General features: G+C 36.7%; 1 protein-coding gene across 1 annotated transcript; it reads left to right on the forward strand.

Annotated features, from left to right (window-relative positions):
* Window positions 1–1,494: 1,494 nt before the first annotated feature.
* Window positions 1,495–15,585, forward strand: SLC33A1 (solute carrier family 33 member 1). The gene is made up of 6 exons (XM_034439158.3): window positions 1,495–2,852; window positions 7,962–8,152; window positions 9,565–9,749; window positions 10,567–10,684; window positions 11,318–11,533; window positions 13,478–15,585. Exons 1-6 carry the CDS (start codon window positions 2,081–2,083, stop codon window positions 13,643–13,645), a joined length of 1,650 nt encoding a protein of 549 aa, XP_034295049.1. The 5' UTR covers window positions 1,495–2,080; the 3' UTR covers window positions 13,646–15,585.
* Window positions 15,586–16,313: the final 728 nt, after the last annotated feature.

Below are 16,313 nucleotides of genomic sequence, written 5' to 3' on the forward strand. Positions count from 1 at the left end.
TCACTGAAGTGTGGTTTGCTCCAGAATGTACTCAATGCTGTAATAAATGTGTTGTCTTTAAAGCTCCGTAAGACTTTAATCTTTGTTGGGTTTGAACAGTTCCGTTCAGTGTGAAAAACATCAAAACAGACATTCAAGGGTTCAGAGGGTTGATTTCAGAGCTTTGCCTTTGAGTGAAGTGGCTATATTCAAATGACCTATTTATCCTCAATTATTTTGCCCAATGTTAATTTAAGAGTTTTCTGAATTCACGCTGCAAACTTGACGAAAAAAACTAACCACCCAGTCTGGGTTTGCAACATAATTTGGGCCATTTCTTGAACATTTTTTCTCAGGATCCCTTTCTGCTTTTAAAAATTAAGGAGGACCCCAAAAGAGCTTTTGTTGTATTGGCTATAATTAGTGATATTTACTACCCCAGTAGTTCGATAGGATTTTAATATTGTATTATTTTCCACCAAGGCTGCCAGACATCAGAAGACAGAAGAATAACCATAGCACAAGAGAAGAGAGCACTCCACAAAGCCAGTGTGGCAAATGCTGCAACAATGGTGCCCACAAATGTCTGCCCAACATGTGGCAGAACATTTTGTGCCTGTGTAGGCCTTACCAGCCTCCTGCAGACACATCGTGGACAGCCCACAACCTGTTAGATGTCAAGGTCCACTTTGAACATGATGGACAAACATCATGATCATCATTTTTCAACATAGGCTGGCACATAATTCTGATTTGGCGGACCCCTGAGGGAAATCCCAAGGTCCTAGACCACACTAAGAAACACTGCTCTAGCCTAGCTAAATGAGTTAGCTAGTCAGGCCCACTTGTGTGGCATGCATGACAACTAAATTGCCAACCTGGCACCTCAGAGAGATAAATCTACAGAATAACAGAGTTGGAACGGACCTTGGAGATCTTCTAGTCCAACACTCTGTTTAAGCAAGAAACCCTATATATCATTTCAGGCAAATGTCTGTCCAATCTCTTCTTCAGTACCTCTATAGTGTTGGAGCACCCACAACTTTTGGAGCAAAGCTGTTCCACTGATTAATTGCTCTGTTAGGAAAGTACTCCTTAATTCTAGGTTGGTTGTCTCCTTGATTAGTTTCCATCCGTTGCTTCCTGCTTTGCCTTCAAATGCTTCACAGAATAGGTTTACACGCACCCCTCTTCTTTGCTGCAGGTAGGCACAAAAGATATGTTAGGTGTCTAGCATAGCTTTAGGCCACCCGGTCCTTCCTGTTCCCATTGCCAACATGCAACAGGATGGGCCAGTGTTTCTCAACCTCAGCAGCTTTACAACTCCCAGAATTCCCCAGCCAACATGAAGAGCTGAAAAGCTGCTGAGGCTGAGGAACAACACTGTGGTAGAAGAGACTGCCCTAATACCTCTTCCCTGTGTCGAGGGACGTCTCTCTTCCTCCTTACAATTCATGGCTCGTAACTTCAACGGGAACCGGAAGCGTAACTGCAATTTCATTGAAACGCGTCGCTCTGCTCTAACCGGCAGGAGCCGCTGCCATTTATTATTTCTCGCTTTCCTCTCCCGGACCTTTCTCTGATAGGGCAGTTCTTTCGTGACGAAATCGCCCCTTTAGGCCAATGGAGTAAGACCACGGCGGTGCAGAGCTTTTGTTGCTTTGGCGGCCTCTTCTGCGTTGGCTTGTGTTTCCAGGTAGGACCCTTTTATGGGTCGGACTCAGTCAGGCTGGTTAAAAGGATTATTGGCCAATGAGTTGGAAATCGGTGGAGGCGGAGGAAGTTTTGTGGCGGGGACCGCGGACGGACGGAGTCCCCGTAGCCCGGCCGGCATTCCCGCAGGTCACCGAAAGGAGGCCCCGATGCCGAAGAGGGAGAGACGCATCTCACTTGTCCCCCTCTTCCCGTCGTGGTGAGGGAACCTGCCCGCTCGGCCGGCGGAAGTAAAGGGAGGCCGCCGCAGGGAATCTGCCGGGCGGGGGGGAGGTTGACCTGGGAGCCTCTCGCCATCTGCTCTAGGGAAAAGGCTCTTCGGTGGGGAAGACCACCGGCCGGTCCCTTCGGCTTCTGAAGCAAAGCAGCGCTGGATTACGTGTGTGACATGTCTCCAGTCATCTCCTCTAAGGATAATAGCCGGCATCGCCGGCCAGGCAACTACCAGAACGCCCTGGATGGGATGCAGAGTAAGTCTGCTCCTCTAGATTTCTATGAAGATGGCCCTGTGGACGCAGTCGGAAAAGATGACAGGGAGCCGCTGCTTCAGGAGCCACATATCCAGCCTACGGAGCCTCCCCAGGACTATAGAGCAGAGTTTGGCAATATCTTGCTTCTTCTCTTCCTGTATGTGCTGCAAGGGATTCCTTTGGGGCTTGCTGGCAGCATCCCCCTCATCTTGCAAAGCAAGAATGTCAGCTACAAGGACCAGGCTTTCTTTAGTTTTGTCTTCTGGCCTTTCAGTCTGAAGTTGCTTTGGGCTCCCTTGGTGGACGCTGTGTACTTCAGGAACTTTGGTCGCCGAAAGTCTTGGCTTGTGCCTACTCAGTACATTATAGGTCTTTTTATGATGTACTTGTCTATGCGGGTGGATTCTCTGCTTGGGGAGGCCGATGGCCAAAGCCCAGATGTGGTGGCCCTTACTGTGACCTTCTTCCTCTTTGAGTTCCTAGCAGCCACTCAGGACGTAGCTGTAGATGGCTGGGCATTGACTATGTTATCACGAGAAAATGTGGGCTACGCGTCCACTTGTAATTCCGTGGGTCAGACAGCTGGCTACTTCTTGGGAAATGTCTTGTTTCTGGCTCTTGAATCACCTTCCTTCTGCAACAAGTATTTACGCTTTCAGCCACAAGCCAAAGGAATTGTTACACTTTCAGGTAAATGTTGGATACAGAATCTTATGGTTTTTAAGGCTTTTGTGTCCATTTCAAATTAGAAAGTTTCACATATAAATATGGTGATAGGTTCATTTCTGAGCCTATTTATTGTATAATTTATATTGCTGCCCATCTCATGACAATATATATGAGAATTGTCTATTTTGCACAAGATCTTTTTATAGAATGACTTGAAGAACAATGTAATTCTTAGTTTTCAGTGTTTCCATATCTATCCAGCTTTAAAAATACAAAGTGTGACATCTAACACATGCTTCTGTGTTAGGATATTTACTAAGAATGTTATTTTATTAAAAAATCTGGCATGTGGCACTTCATGCCAGATGGCATTTCTTTATTTGAATAACTAGAGTATTCTGATTGGTTATATCATAGCTGAAATGTTTTCACTCATTTATGAAGCTACATCAAGCTAGTTTATCCTTGTCCAAACTTACCAATTATATCAGTGAAAAAGGCAAAACTTCCCATACATATGGCCTAGAAAAAGAAACCAAATAGCATATGTTACATTTATCCTACAGATAAAAGTCCACAAATTTTAGAGTTTTCTTAGAACTATTCTTCAGGGGAGAAGCATTATTTTCTTAAAACTAGTTGGTTCCAGTTTTTCCTGACCAATGTAATTTGTATAATGGATAACTAGGAGGTTTTTATCCAATCAGAATATATTATTTCTCCAAATTGACATTCTAGAAAACAGAAGGATGTCTTTTCATCTTTTTGAAGCTGATAGCTGGATTGAGAAGCAAGTTTTGTTCCTTCATCCATGACACTAGTGTGCATAGAATTGTTATTCATAAAGTTTAAGTCACAGTTCTGATTAACTGATCTAATCCCCTGCCCCATACAGTTCAGTATACAAGGTAGACTAGAATACTTGAGCCTGTGCTTTAGATTTTTTGAATGGGATATTAGAAATCCAAGCATGTAGTTTAGCACAAAAGTTTACTACTAATTAATTTTATTAAATATTTATTAATAATAATTTTTATTGATAAATGAGCATCCAGAGAGAAAGAAAAAAGAGTTTGGCTGAAGAAATTGGGGGAGGCACTTTTATGGTTTGTTGTTCATCAGAGCAATATAAAACAGGAGAGAATTGTTCTCATCACTTGCAGCTGATATACCATATTTATTTTCCTTTCTGAAGATGATAAAGACTGTACATCTTACAAATGTGGGTTGATTGGCCTCCGGGAAATGAAAGTAAAAAAGGCAAAGGCAAAACTTGCTCATTTACCAGGCATGATAGGGAATTTTTGAATTGCACATAGGAACAAACTGTGGCAGGACAAGGGCCAAAAGAAACTTTCCAGAAAATAGAGGAATGCCAAGTGGCAGGGAAAGAGGTAGATGAATGTGACACAAAAGCCCATGTCTCTTGGGTACAGCTTTTATGCTTGTATGGTTGTTAGAACACTTTCCATGGTTTCCCTGTGGGTTTCTGGACTCTTGGGGGAATGGCAGCTGTTATAAACCCTGAAGACCGAGGAAAAGGACACTTCAGATTGTACAAATGAAAGGATTCCTGCCTTTGTCCTAGACTTAAAGGAAGCAGTGGGAGGTGGATATTGGAAACTTCCTGCTGAGAGAGATTGAAGTAGCAATCTGTCAACTGGATACTCTTTGAAGATAATGTGTCTTTCTAGGGACACATTTGGAATGTGAAGGAAAGATGTTGAAGACTGATACATCCAGTAAGAAATATTTCTTTCTGTCATTCATGTGGAAACAAATGAAACAGCCAGATGCAGCACTGAAAACATGTAAGGTAGTATGAATGTTGGGTAGGAGGATGAAGAAGTTGAGGCACAGGTGATGTTTTCTTTCTCCTTTCCATTGGTGGACATGATCTAATGAGAGAGAGAGAAGACTACTGGAAGTAAACAACATACTATCCAGATGATGCCAATGGAAATGGTTTAGACTCTTAAACAATGGGAAACTTTGTCCCATTAACTTTGTCAAGTTGAGACAAGAGAAAGAGAAAATTAAAAGTGAAGATGTTTGGAAGGTGTCTTAAAAGTCTGATAATGAGGAACCATATGTAGAATGTGTAACCATCCAATAAGCACGTAAATCAGAAGGTCAGGTTACATTTCTATACAGAATATGGGAAACAAGAAGAACTAGAAATGTTATTGCTGGAAAATAATGTAGTATTAATGAAATTGAACTCGTGGTATTCAAAGATTTAATAGTATAAATTGTGGCAAGGGAAAAAGCTGGACTAATATATGTGTATGTGTGTATGACATCATCTGAAGGAAGTGGACATGTGTATTGAGATCCAGATAATTGAGCATGGAAAAATTGAAAAAAGGAGCCGGCTTTTTTACAGTGTATGAATAAATGAATGAGTGAAATCTGATGCTGATCAATAGGGAAGAACTGATTGGAAAAGTAAAAACAATAGAATTTTGGGAGTATGTAACCATGCCATTTTCCTTCAATATTATGTTAAGAAAATTTGCACCACAGTCATACACCTTAGAGTTCAAGATAGCCAATTTCAGTAAGATTAGAGAAGTAGCGGTTCCCATGGTCAGAAATTTTCATGTCCAAAGAAGCACATGTGGGGTGTGTACAACTTGAAAATAAGATACTGGAAGTATAATAGAGCACTCAGTTTCAAAAGGGGAGGGGGAAATAGGGGCAGCTTAGGAAACTTGTGGATAGCATAGGTGGCTTTTGAGTTAAGATGTATAAGGGAGGGAGGATGGGTGAATCGCCAAGGAGTGTATCAAAAAGGAACTATATCTATGCAAAGAAAGTTAAGAAAGCATAAAGTACAAAATGAGATTTAGGTTTGCAAGGAAATCAAAAGGAACAAAATAGGCTTATTTGGATCTGTCATAAGTAAAAGAAGAAAGGGGGTCCACTGTTAGAATGAGTAATAGAGAAGAGGTGGTAATGGAGCCGCCCCTTTCTTACAATTAATTTTTTAAAAGTGGTAACTCAAAATAAGAAGAAATATGGTTAAAAGCTGGCTACTAGGAATGCTTCAGTTCTCCATGACCAGAATGATGATACTTTATAGATGTCATCCCAGAGTCCTTTCGTGGTTAGTGGGTATAATGAAGAAGGGTAAGGGTTGTTTTTGTCTTTAGAAGAAAGGATCCAGCTAATTGATGTGTGAGTTTATGAGAAATCAGGGAGAAGTATTTCATTTATCTGAGAAGAGGCAATACAGTCTGAATGGGAAAGATTTGGGAAAAAAGCATTTCAAATATATTTACTTTATAATTAGCCTACTACAATCAATGGTGGGAATTTTTAACAGTTTTTAAGATTCTGTATTTATCCCAGATTAGCATTAATGATACCGTACTGAAATCCATGTTTTTGCTTCTTTAGTTTTTCCAGCTGTTTTTTACAACTCTGGAATGATGCCGATACTGGGCAAAATTGAAACAGATTGCTAAGCAGTCTGTGAGCATTTAGAAAATAATGCATTGCTTTACAGGAGTCAGCATGGGTCAGTCATGAATAAATCATTGCCAAGCTAACCCAGTCCTTTTGATAGAGGGATCAGTGATTTGACCATGGAAATGCAGTAAGTTAGGATTAGGTTAGAATTTTTCCAATTAGCCATTTTAATTAAATGATTTGTCACAATACAGTGTTTAGTGGTACACAACATGTTTGATAACTGGACAAAATGTAGTGATATATAAAACCTTTATTGTTATAGAAATAATTATATAAATACAGAATTACATAAACCTGTATGGGCACTTCTGCCAAACCACCGTACTAGATTTGCATATTTTCTTAACCCTTTAAAATCTGTCTACTTTTGATATACCTGCATCAATTTGTATACTTCCTCATTATAGTAACTGTACTGTACAACCGGTGTACGTGTTATGCTTAACAAACAAACCCATTGTAACCTCAACAGAGTGAAATTTAAATCTCTTACTTTGTAAGGAAAGAAAATAATATCAAATGTCAAGGAAAATCCAAACAAAGATAGTGATGTTATACAAGTAGATCTAGTTACTCATGGGAGTTACATTTCACATTCAACTGCAGATAATGAAACTGCTGAAATTGGAATGTTAGAAATAAGAGCCCCAGAAAATGGTTGAAAAATCAACAAAAAATCACCATGCAAATAAAAAGCAAGAATAAGGATAATGTATTTTGACCACTTCAGATTTTTTGCTCATATATTATTTTATTTTGGCTATAAAATAAGGCGGGGATGAACATAAAGGAATGAATAACTAGCATTTCTGCATATTTTAAATACTCTATTTAAAAAATAATAATGACTGTAGAATAAAATGAAGAATAAAAGAATAGTATTCCTTCATTCTACTGGTGAAATGAGCAGCACCATCTCCAAATAAGGATCAAATAATGGCACATTATCTCTCTTTTTCCTCCTCAAAATTATGGGAAGTGTTATATTGCATTGTGAAGATGACCAGTCACAAAGTAACTATAGCTGTATTGCAAAGAAGGAGATAATTATGCTTCATAGAGCTCAGAGTGTACAAGATTCGTGATCCGCTCAATTTCATCTCCTGTTGTAGATGAATAGGTGACTGCTCAAGCATTTTTACATTCAGTTCTATCTGGGATATCATTATTGCAAAAGGTGTTCTAATCTCAGTGCTATTCATGATGCTTCAGAAGTTATTGACTGATGGAGAATGCTAAGTTTTCAGTGGGACCCAGCATTGTCCTGAAAGTGCAAGAAGTGTAGAATAATCTTAGTCAAAGAGATTGTATTGACAAGATCTAATCTGGTTTCTTAACTGATTTCTTAACCAGCACATTCAATTGACTCTCATCTAAGTGAATTATACCCTTGAATAAAAAAGTTTGTTAAGTGCAGGGGACTTCTGTAAGACACATGTCCATATTTGGGTGATACATTATTTTATATGGTTCAAGTTTAGTCATAGTATCTGTAAAATTTGGTATTTATTCTGTGCTTAAAATATAGTGGCTTGTCCTGTCTGGTTTTTTTAGATATGTTCCACTATAATTTCATAAGACTCAAAGAGTTTGCAGAAAAGGCTGGCATAGAAGATCATTAATGAAAAATTTGGATTATGAATATCGTTTCAGATTTCCTCTTTTTCTGGGGTGCTGTTTTTTTAATAACTACTACATTGGTTGCGCTTTTGAAAAAGGAAAACAAGACAATAGCACCATCAAAAGAAGAGACAAAAGGAATCATGGATACATACAAGCTGCTTTTCTCAATAATCAAAATGCCAGCTGTCCTTACATTTTGCGCTCTGATCTTAACAGCAAAAGTGAGTAAATAATTTGTACAGTAGTTTCCAGCTGGGAATTTGAGTCATTTTTGCAAAAGGTTATTTATCTATAGACTTATGCGTCAGTCTTATTAAATCATTATGAGTCAGATGACCACTAGACAATATGAACGCTATACAGGGAGTCTTTGACTTATGATGGCATTTGGAACTGGAATTTCTGTCACAAAGTGATGCCATGACATCACTTGGCGATGGCAATTCCTGCAGTTCTGGATCCCGTCATTAACTGAAACTTGTGATCCTTAGGTGAGGCAACTTCCTGCTGGCTTCCCACAAACAAAACCGGTGGGGAAGTTGACAGGACGTTGTAAGTCCTAGACTGGCAGGCAGGTAAGTGGCTTCTGCTGGATGGGGGAAGGAGCGCAAGGAAGGCAGAGTGAAGTTTAGGGAGGATATGTAAGTTTAGGGAGTGTGAGAGATTGCATGAGAGATATGAAAAAGGATGGGGAGTATGGGGAGCACACAATTTGGAAAGGATGTGTGAGAGATGCATTGAGGGAATTCATAAAGTGCAGCGAGGGTCAGGAAGTGTAAGGGAATGTGTGAGAGGTATGGTTGGGGGGTTGGGGGTGGTGCATGAAGGTCAGGGATGGTGCGCAAAGTATGGGTGAGGGAGATTTGCCCCAGCAATTTACAACCTTCCCTGAGTTTCTCCATTAACTTTCTGCATAAGCCAGCAGGGAAGGTTGCAAATGGTGATCATAGGATCATGGGGTGTTGCAACCACTTGTAAGTGCAAACCGGATGCTAAATGCCCAGATCACAATAACTCGACAATAGTGATGCTAGGACTACCATTCGTTCAGTGCCATTGTTAGTCCAGTCACTGATAGGTGACTCATAGGTCAAGTACGGTAACCCTAACGTTGTGCCAGGTTACATTTTACACCTTACAAAGGTGTAAGCTCTAACAGGAACGTTCTAGTACAGGAGTCATGATTGCTGCGGGGAAGCATTTTTTATAATCCCAAATGGTACTTATTTTTTATTTTAAAAGAAACAAACTTTGTAATTATTAGTTTGCATAGCAAGGAATACCTGCTTGATTTTTCTATGTTGCTGAATAGTTTTTTAAAGCATATTTTAAGAATATCTGTAGATACTGATGGGAAAACAAAGTGATTTAAAAATCATTTCTGAGTACATGTTTTGTTGTGTAATGGTAAACAGGATGTATAAGATTTTTGAGCCAAATCAATAGTTTTATAAATTTCACATTATTGATTTGAACCAGGGTACAAGTTTCATTTAAATCAACAGTGGTTTGCATCCCTATCAGGCTGGTGAAAAAAGCAAGACCCAAGTTATAAAATTAGTTATCAAGACAAATTTGAGAAAAGCTTAAAATTAATAATCTTAGAGAAAATTAACAAGATTTTATGTTGCAGGTTGGTTTCTCAGCAGCAGATGCTGTAACAGGTCTCAAACTGGTAGAAGAAGGTGTGCCTAAGGAACATTTAGCTCTGCTTGCTGTTCCAATGGTTCCATTGCAAATCATACTGCCCCTGATCATCAGCAAATACACAGCAGGGCCAAAGCCCTTGAATACGTTTTATAAAGCCATGCCATTCAGGTAAAATGTTTAGATTGATAAATATCGCACTACCTCTTTACATGGAATTATATTTTTATATTTATTAAAAGTTAGATATACACCTCAAGAACAGGAGCAGCAGGTCTGAGGCTTATGTTAATTCTTTAAGGAAATATCATTTCCCTCAACCTTTTACTGACCAAGAAATAACATTGTGTTCACACATAGTAGCAAATCTCAACTGTACGTAATTCTGTCTTCCCTAGGAATAAGGATTGTGCATAACTCAATTGGTTCTATGCTGGCTCAGGAATAGTAGTTGAAGTCCACACATCTTAAAATTGCAAAGTGAGAAACCCTGAACTAACCAAATAAGAATGGGTCTCACCTTGTTTTTTTTTTTTTTTGTTTGTACAGAACGAGAATCCCTCCACTTCCTCTCTAAACCAAATCAGACTTAGACAAGCCATATCTTTTAACTTTATCTTGCTGTTTCCTTAACAAGCTTTAGAGCACACATAACACTACACAAAGTATAAATGAAGCTGTCAAAGCAAGATATGTAAGGATGTTTCCTATTAAAACATGTATCAGTTTTATGTTATTTGTAGAAGTGAAATTTTATTTAAGAAATGTTTTACTTGATATCAGCCAAGTGCATCTGTGTCTTCATGTTTCTCAATTCACATATGTTAAATAGCATACCAGAAGCTGACCCTTTTGTTAGTGAATTAAAGTTACCTCCCACTCATAACTTTGATCTAAAACTTGTGAAAATCAGAGTGTCATATGGCTTCTGTATATCACAGAAACAGTTTTGTTATTAATTAAAAATATTCTCATCTTTTTGTTGTAGGCTTCTGTTTGGATTAGAATTTGCGCTCCTGTTTTGGTGGACTCCCAGAGTAAAGTATGAAGGAGGATTTCCAATCTATTTCTACATTATATTATTGCTGAGTTATGCCTTACATCAGGTAAGGTTGCATACATGGGTGGAGTTATTAGTTCAGTTTAAGTATGATTGCTTAAAAATCCTGGATCTTTAATGAATGGATTATTGAAAGCAGTAGCATCTCTGTTTAGGCTCACATGGAAACCTAAAAAACATTGGGTTGCTTTAGACTACAACAGTTGTAGTCTTCTTTAATAAATACTGCAGTTGTGGAGATTCAAAACATTTTTCAGAATAACTTTTGAGATGTATATAGCTTATACATACACATATACATGCATGCAGATGTATATCTATGTATGCGTTTACAGTATACGGTATGTATAGACATGTGTAGACACTAATTTCATTTTGATTGACTAATTGGGTGGAGATGTGTGCATTAATTGTTGAAGAGTTATGTGATTCATAGCAATTTTTTGTAATATAATCATTTCATTATGCAAGGAACAATCCTGGTGGAGCTTATTAACAACCAGAATCTTGCAAGGTTCTTTTAACTCAGTGGGATAGGAATGAGATGCATTGGAATCTGTTATATGTGCTCTCAGAAGCAAAAAAAAAAAAGGTTCTTATCCCAGTTCTAGAAGATAGAGCAGGATATTAATGTTTTGAATAAAAATCATGTCATGCCTTGGTGCTTATTGTCTTCCAGGTTACTGTATACAGCATGTATGTTGCTATAATGGCTTTCAATGCCAAAGTTAGTGACCCACTCATTGGAGGAACGTACATGACACTGCTCAACACGGTATCCAATCTGGGAGGAAACTGGCCAGCCACAGTAGCTTTGTGGCTTGTGGACCCACTTACAGTGAAGCAATGTGTTGGAATTCAAGGTCACAACTGTGGGACTTCAGCTGCTGCAGAAGTAAGTTTGGTGCAAAACAGATTCCCCATCTTAACAGTAACATGGTGATACTAGATTTCCAGACTGATTTTATAAATTTAAATTGGATTATGAGCCCCTTTAAAAACTTTTTAATAAATTGTTAGTTAGAATTTGCACCCTGCTTACTAGTGAGGTACTTCTCCTTTGTCTTACTAGATCCCATGTTTCATTGGCCCACCTAGGGTGTTTTTGCTCTGCTAATAATTCAATTGCAGCACAATGATTAAAACTATTTTCTTGAACAGTCTCTTCTACTTTGGCCGCAATCCACATTAAAAAAAAATTCTTCTCCTTAACTGTGAACATAATAGCTGCATTTGGATAATCACAAATTGACCTGTACTCCGGATTACATGCAACCCTTGTGAACACTATGTAATTTAAACCATGCATTGCATCAGAATGGTACTGACAAACAAATTGGACACCTTGCATTGATCGTAATTTCCTGTTTACTCCAAACTAGAAAGTTGTGATTAAATATTCCAGAAGAAGCTAACATATTAAGCCAAATTGGGCTGATATCCAAACTTCTTCAGAAGCCATGAATAATATTTTTACAGGTTAGAAAAAAATATCCTGAAAAAAGTCTGTTTGTGTGGTTGCTAAAAGTGAACACGTAAAAGTATTTGATAATGTGCCACTTAAAAGTGGCACATTATCAAAAACAATATAAAAGTATCATTTATAGGTGACTTCAGTGTGCCTGGCTGAATCATACATATGGCAGGGTGTGCCTGGCTGAATACATACAATTTTTATAGTTGCCCATCTCAGTCAATAACTCTAGGCAGCTTATGAGTCAATAAATATATTACAGTTAAAACACTAAAAACATTTACAAAAATGTTGTAAAACAATAATATACGTAGAGAGCAAAATAATAAAACCAAATACAGGTAATCCTCGATTTACAACAGTTCAGTTAGTGACCATTCAGACTTACAATTGTTGTAGCATCCCTTTGGTCACATGATCAAAATTCAGATGCTTGGCAACTGATTCAATTTATGATGATTACAACGCCCTGGGACCTCGGAAAGGCTGCTTTTCAAAGCCTGTAAAGCACTTCTGGCCATTATAAAATGTCACACTCCCTTCAATCACATGACTGCATTTCAGGCACTTAGAAACGAGCATTTATGACCAGTTGAAGTATCCTATTGTCATGTGACTGATTATTTTCTGACGGTTTTTGCAAAAAAAAAACCCCACATTTGGGAGAATGGATTCATTTAACTGCATGACTGCTTAATGACGGCATGATTCGGACTTACAACTGCATGATTTGCTTAGTGACTGCTATAAAAAACAGTAAAAAGAGTCCAGTCATGTAGGTACCTGGTCTTATGATCAAAAAGAATTAGGACCAAAATTCAAGCCTCAATAGTGATTGTAAATTGAGCACTATCTGTAATTAGCGAATTTTATTGAACTGATTTGTAATTATAATATTGTTTTGTTTTTGTGTTTTGTACCATACCATGAGGAAAGCTTATGATGAAGGTGACCATTTTAGGCCATCAAGACAAAACACCTGTTCAAAAAAAAAAAATCCAAATTAAAACATCCCTAACTATTCTCACTTGCTCCACCTTCAGATTCAAAGGTGAATCTCCACCTTTGTAGTGTTCCTCTTTCTTCCCCATGTAATTGGAAATATACATATATATATATATTTTCTTACAAAGTTTTTTGAAATTAGGCCAAAGATTGTGGGTGGTCAACAAATATTCTCAGCAGCATAGTCCATTTTTAAATATTTAATGTACTTTTTAAATGATGCACATTAAAGTAATGGAAGTTACACATTCAGAAAAATGTTTAAATGTGTTACAAATGTCAAAAGCAATTTGCCTGATATACTTACCACTTGTTCCCTATCCCACCCCCCTTCCTCTCTTCTGATTTTCTGTATTACAGCTTTGCTCAAAAGAAGGTGGATCTTGTGCTATTACTCTGGATGGTTATTATGTGGAATCCATAACATGCGTAGTATTGGGATTTGCTTGGTGGTTGTTTCTTGGGCCCAGACTGAAAAGGCTTCAGGATGAGCAACCGGTGTCATGGAAATGCAGAAGAATCAGTTAATGAAAATGAAATATCACAAAAGACTGGCTAAAATTGCTATAGCTTTGTCATATAACAATAATACAAGAGAATAAGTATACACATCTAAAACTGGTCAATTTATACATGCCAAATGACTTTACAAAAGCTAAAGTCAAGTTAAGTACTGTATGGATCAATTCTAAAGTTTGCCCTTCTTATCCAAAATTACCCTTAAAATTGTTTTCTTTTAAATTATTTTATAAAAACCTTTAAAATCAGTTACTATTCTGCTAAATTACAGTTGTTGCCTTCCTTTTATGCCCTTAAAGTTACCTTTGAAGAAAAATAAATCTGTCTTTAAAGGAACTTACAATAATTTTGATTTATAATAAACATTGAATCTACATGGTTAAAATGCTTTAGAAAGAAAAAAAAGTTTTATATATATATATGTTTTATATTGCTTACCGTAATTCTAAATAGGTCAAAACAATGAGGATAACAGATTCTATCTTTTTTTTTTTTTGCCTTGCTCCCATGAAATTTAGTTTTATAAAAAAAATAATATATTTATAATAGTGATAATATGCTTTTTTTCTTTTAAAGTTCAGATATGGTACACTACTAATAGTTTACAGCATAAATAGTCCCAAGCCACAAAGGCATATTAATTGGTTCTGAAGTTTTTCAAAATACTAGAATCGGATATAAAATTGATGACAACAGTTTGCACATGAAAAGTCAAACTTTATGAAGAATGGAACATACTTTTTTTTTTTTTTTGGCGTATGGAACCCAAATAGGACTAAGCAGAATATTTAGTGCCTTCTGGAAACAAGTTATGTAAGATGGCGATCAAATATCTGTACTGTTAAATTTTAGAACATAAGTGTCATTCTTATAAAATATACCCATTTCTGCTGATGTCGGGAATCTAAGTAATTGTTTCAATGAACATTAGAGGACATTTTTTAGACTCTAATGATGTACAATATAATGTATATCATATGGAAATGGGCTCTGTATAGCATTTGATGTATTGTATACATCTTTCATATGAACATTTATTCAAAAATAAAATGGTGTCATACTTTTGACACTAGGGTGAAATATTGAAACACTCATATCAGGGATATACTGTCTCAGTTTTATTGGTTATTTCAATAAGTCAGTACTTTCTGAAATCGACATTTTTGATTCCATGTGAATCTTTATGATTTACACTGTTTTGTTTGAAGCTCTTTTCAGAGTGTGAATAAATTTTAAACCTCTTAATATTTATGTTAGAAAATATCTTTTTTAAAACACACACAGATGTGTGTTCCAATGAAATGAATAGGAAATACTTCCAAGAAAATAAAAATAGTGTTAGTTTTCAAATATATTTTAACCTTATCAACAGGGGGAAGATAACCTTTTGTGTTTGGTTGACACTTCTCTTAGAATTTGCGATAGAAATTCTGACATGCTTCTCTGAGATTCTGACAACATATTATTTAAATAATATAGATCACAAGAACAATCAAATTTGGAAACTTGAATGAAAACTCCATAGTGCTCACAATAAAGAGACTTCATTAATATTTTACAACAACCTGATTTGGATTTTCTTAAATTTGATTTATCCTTACTGCATAGATTAGCACAAATACAATAACCATAATTAATGGTTTTAATAAATATAGTGAATATGTTAGAATATGAAGGCCAGGGATAGGTGGCCGGAGATGAGACGAGAGAAAAGGAGAAATATTTAAAATAATTCTTCCCAGGATTTCCTTCTTCCAGATAAGAGTTCTGTTAAAATATTAGTTATTTCTAGGCCTTTTCAGCAGGGGGCAGGGTTTTCTTCTAGAAAAATCTATGTAACGAGGAGTATTCACCATAAATGATGAAATAGCCTTTTTATGTTTTCCTATTCTGTATTACTGTTAATACAATGTGCCAAAAAAAAATAAAGGTTATCCGTTTAAACAAAACTCTGGCAATGTAAAATAAATGATATAAATTGATAAAATTCAGAATCAATAGAAAAGTTAAGATGTTTCTAAGAATATGAGATTTGAAATATCACCTGAATTATAAAAGTTGACATTAAAAAAATTGTGCTCAAGGAGACTGTGGATGATGTTTCTCAAACAGCATTCTCCTTTCCACAACCATTAAAGTCACTTTTGAAATGCAAAAATAAATTTAAAATAATTACCATATTTTAGTCTTGATAGCCAAATCTAAATCCATGTCATGTGCCGCTAAATCAAAAAAAAAACCACCCCAGCTTGTAAGATACGGCATTGGTTCCCCCTTCCTGTCCTAGGTCTTTTATATATTTTGTATATGGTTGGTTTAGATATTAGTACACAATCAGAATATGTCCCAGGTATGTCCCACACAGATACCAATTAAGCAGTTCTTTCTAAATACTGTTTTCAAGGCTTTATACAAACACAAAAACACACAAATATATTCAAATTTCAAGGGAGGCTTACTATAAGCCTCTCTTCTAAGAGTCATGGGTTAAAGCTTTTTAAATGTTACTTTTAGGAACTAATTACTGATGTGATGTACAACAGTGTCCCCGAATCTCAAATATAACCTGGGTAATATTTCTATTTTTGTTGTATGAAAATACCTAAATATACTATAGGCTATCATAAATTAAAGACATGTTTTTGTGTTTTTAACCTGAACCAATATTAAATGAGAA

This window comes from Pantherophis guttatus, chromosome 6 (assembly GCF_059756535.1).
Source record: "Pantherophis guttatus breed Tessera chromosome 6, ASM5975653v1, whole genome shotgun sequence".
Taxonomy (NCBI): Eukaryota; Metazoa; Chordata; class Lepidosauria; order Squamata; family Colubridae; genus Pantherophis; species Pantherophis guttatus.

Excerpts from the sequence above, each read along its gene's own strand:
- SLC33A1 (XM_034439158.3), top strand. The coding sequence starts at position 2,081 with ATGTCTCCAGTCATCTCCTCTAAGGATAATAGCCGGCATCGCCGGCCA. Across the intron at positions 2,853-7,961 it reads AGGAATTGTTACACTTTCAG|ATTTCCTCTTTTTCTGGGGT; the intron begins GTAAATGTTGGA and ends ATATCGTTTCAG. Across the intron at positions 11,534-13,477 it reads GGACTTCAGCTGCTGCAGAA|CTTTGCTCAAAAGAAGGTGG; the intron begins GTAAGTTTGGTG and ends TCTGTATTACAG.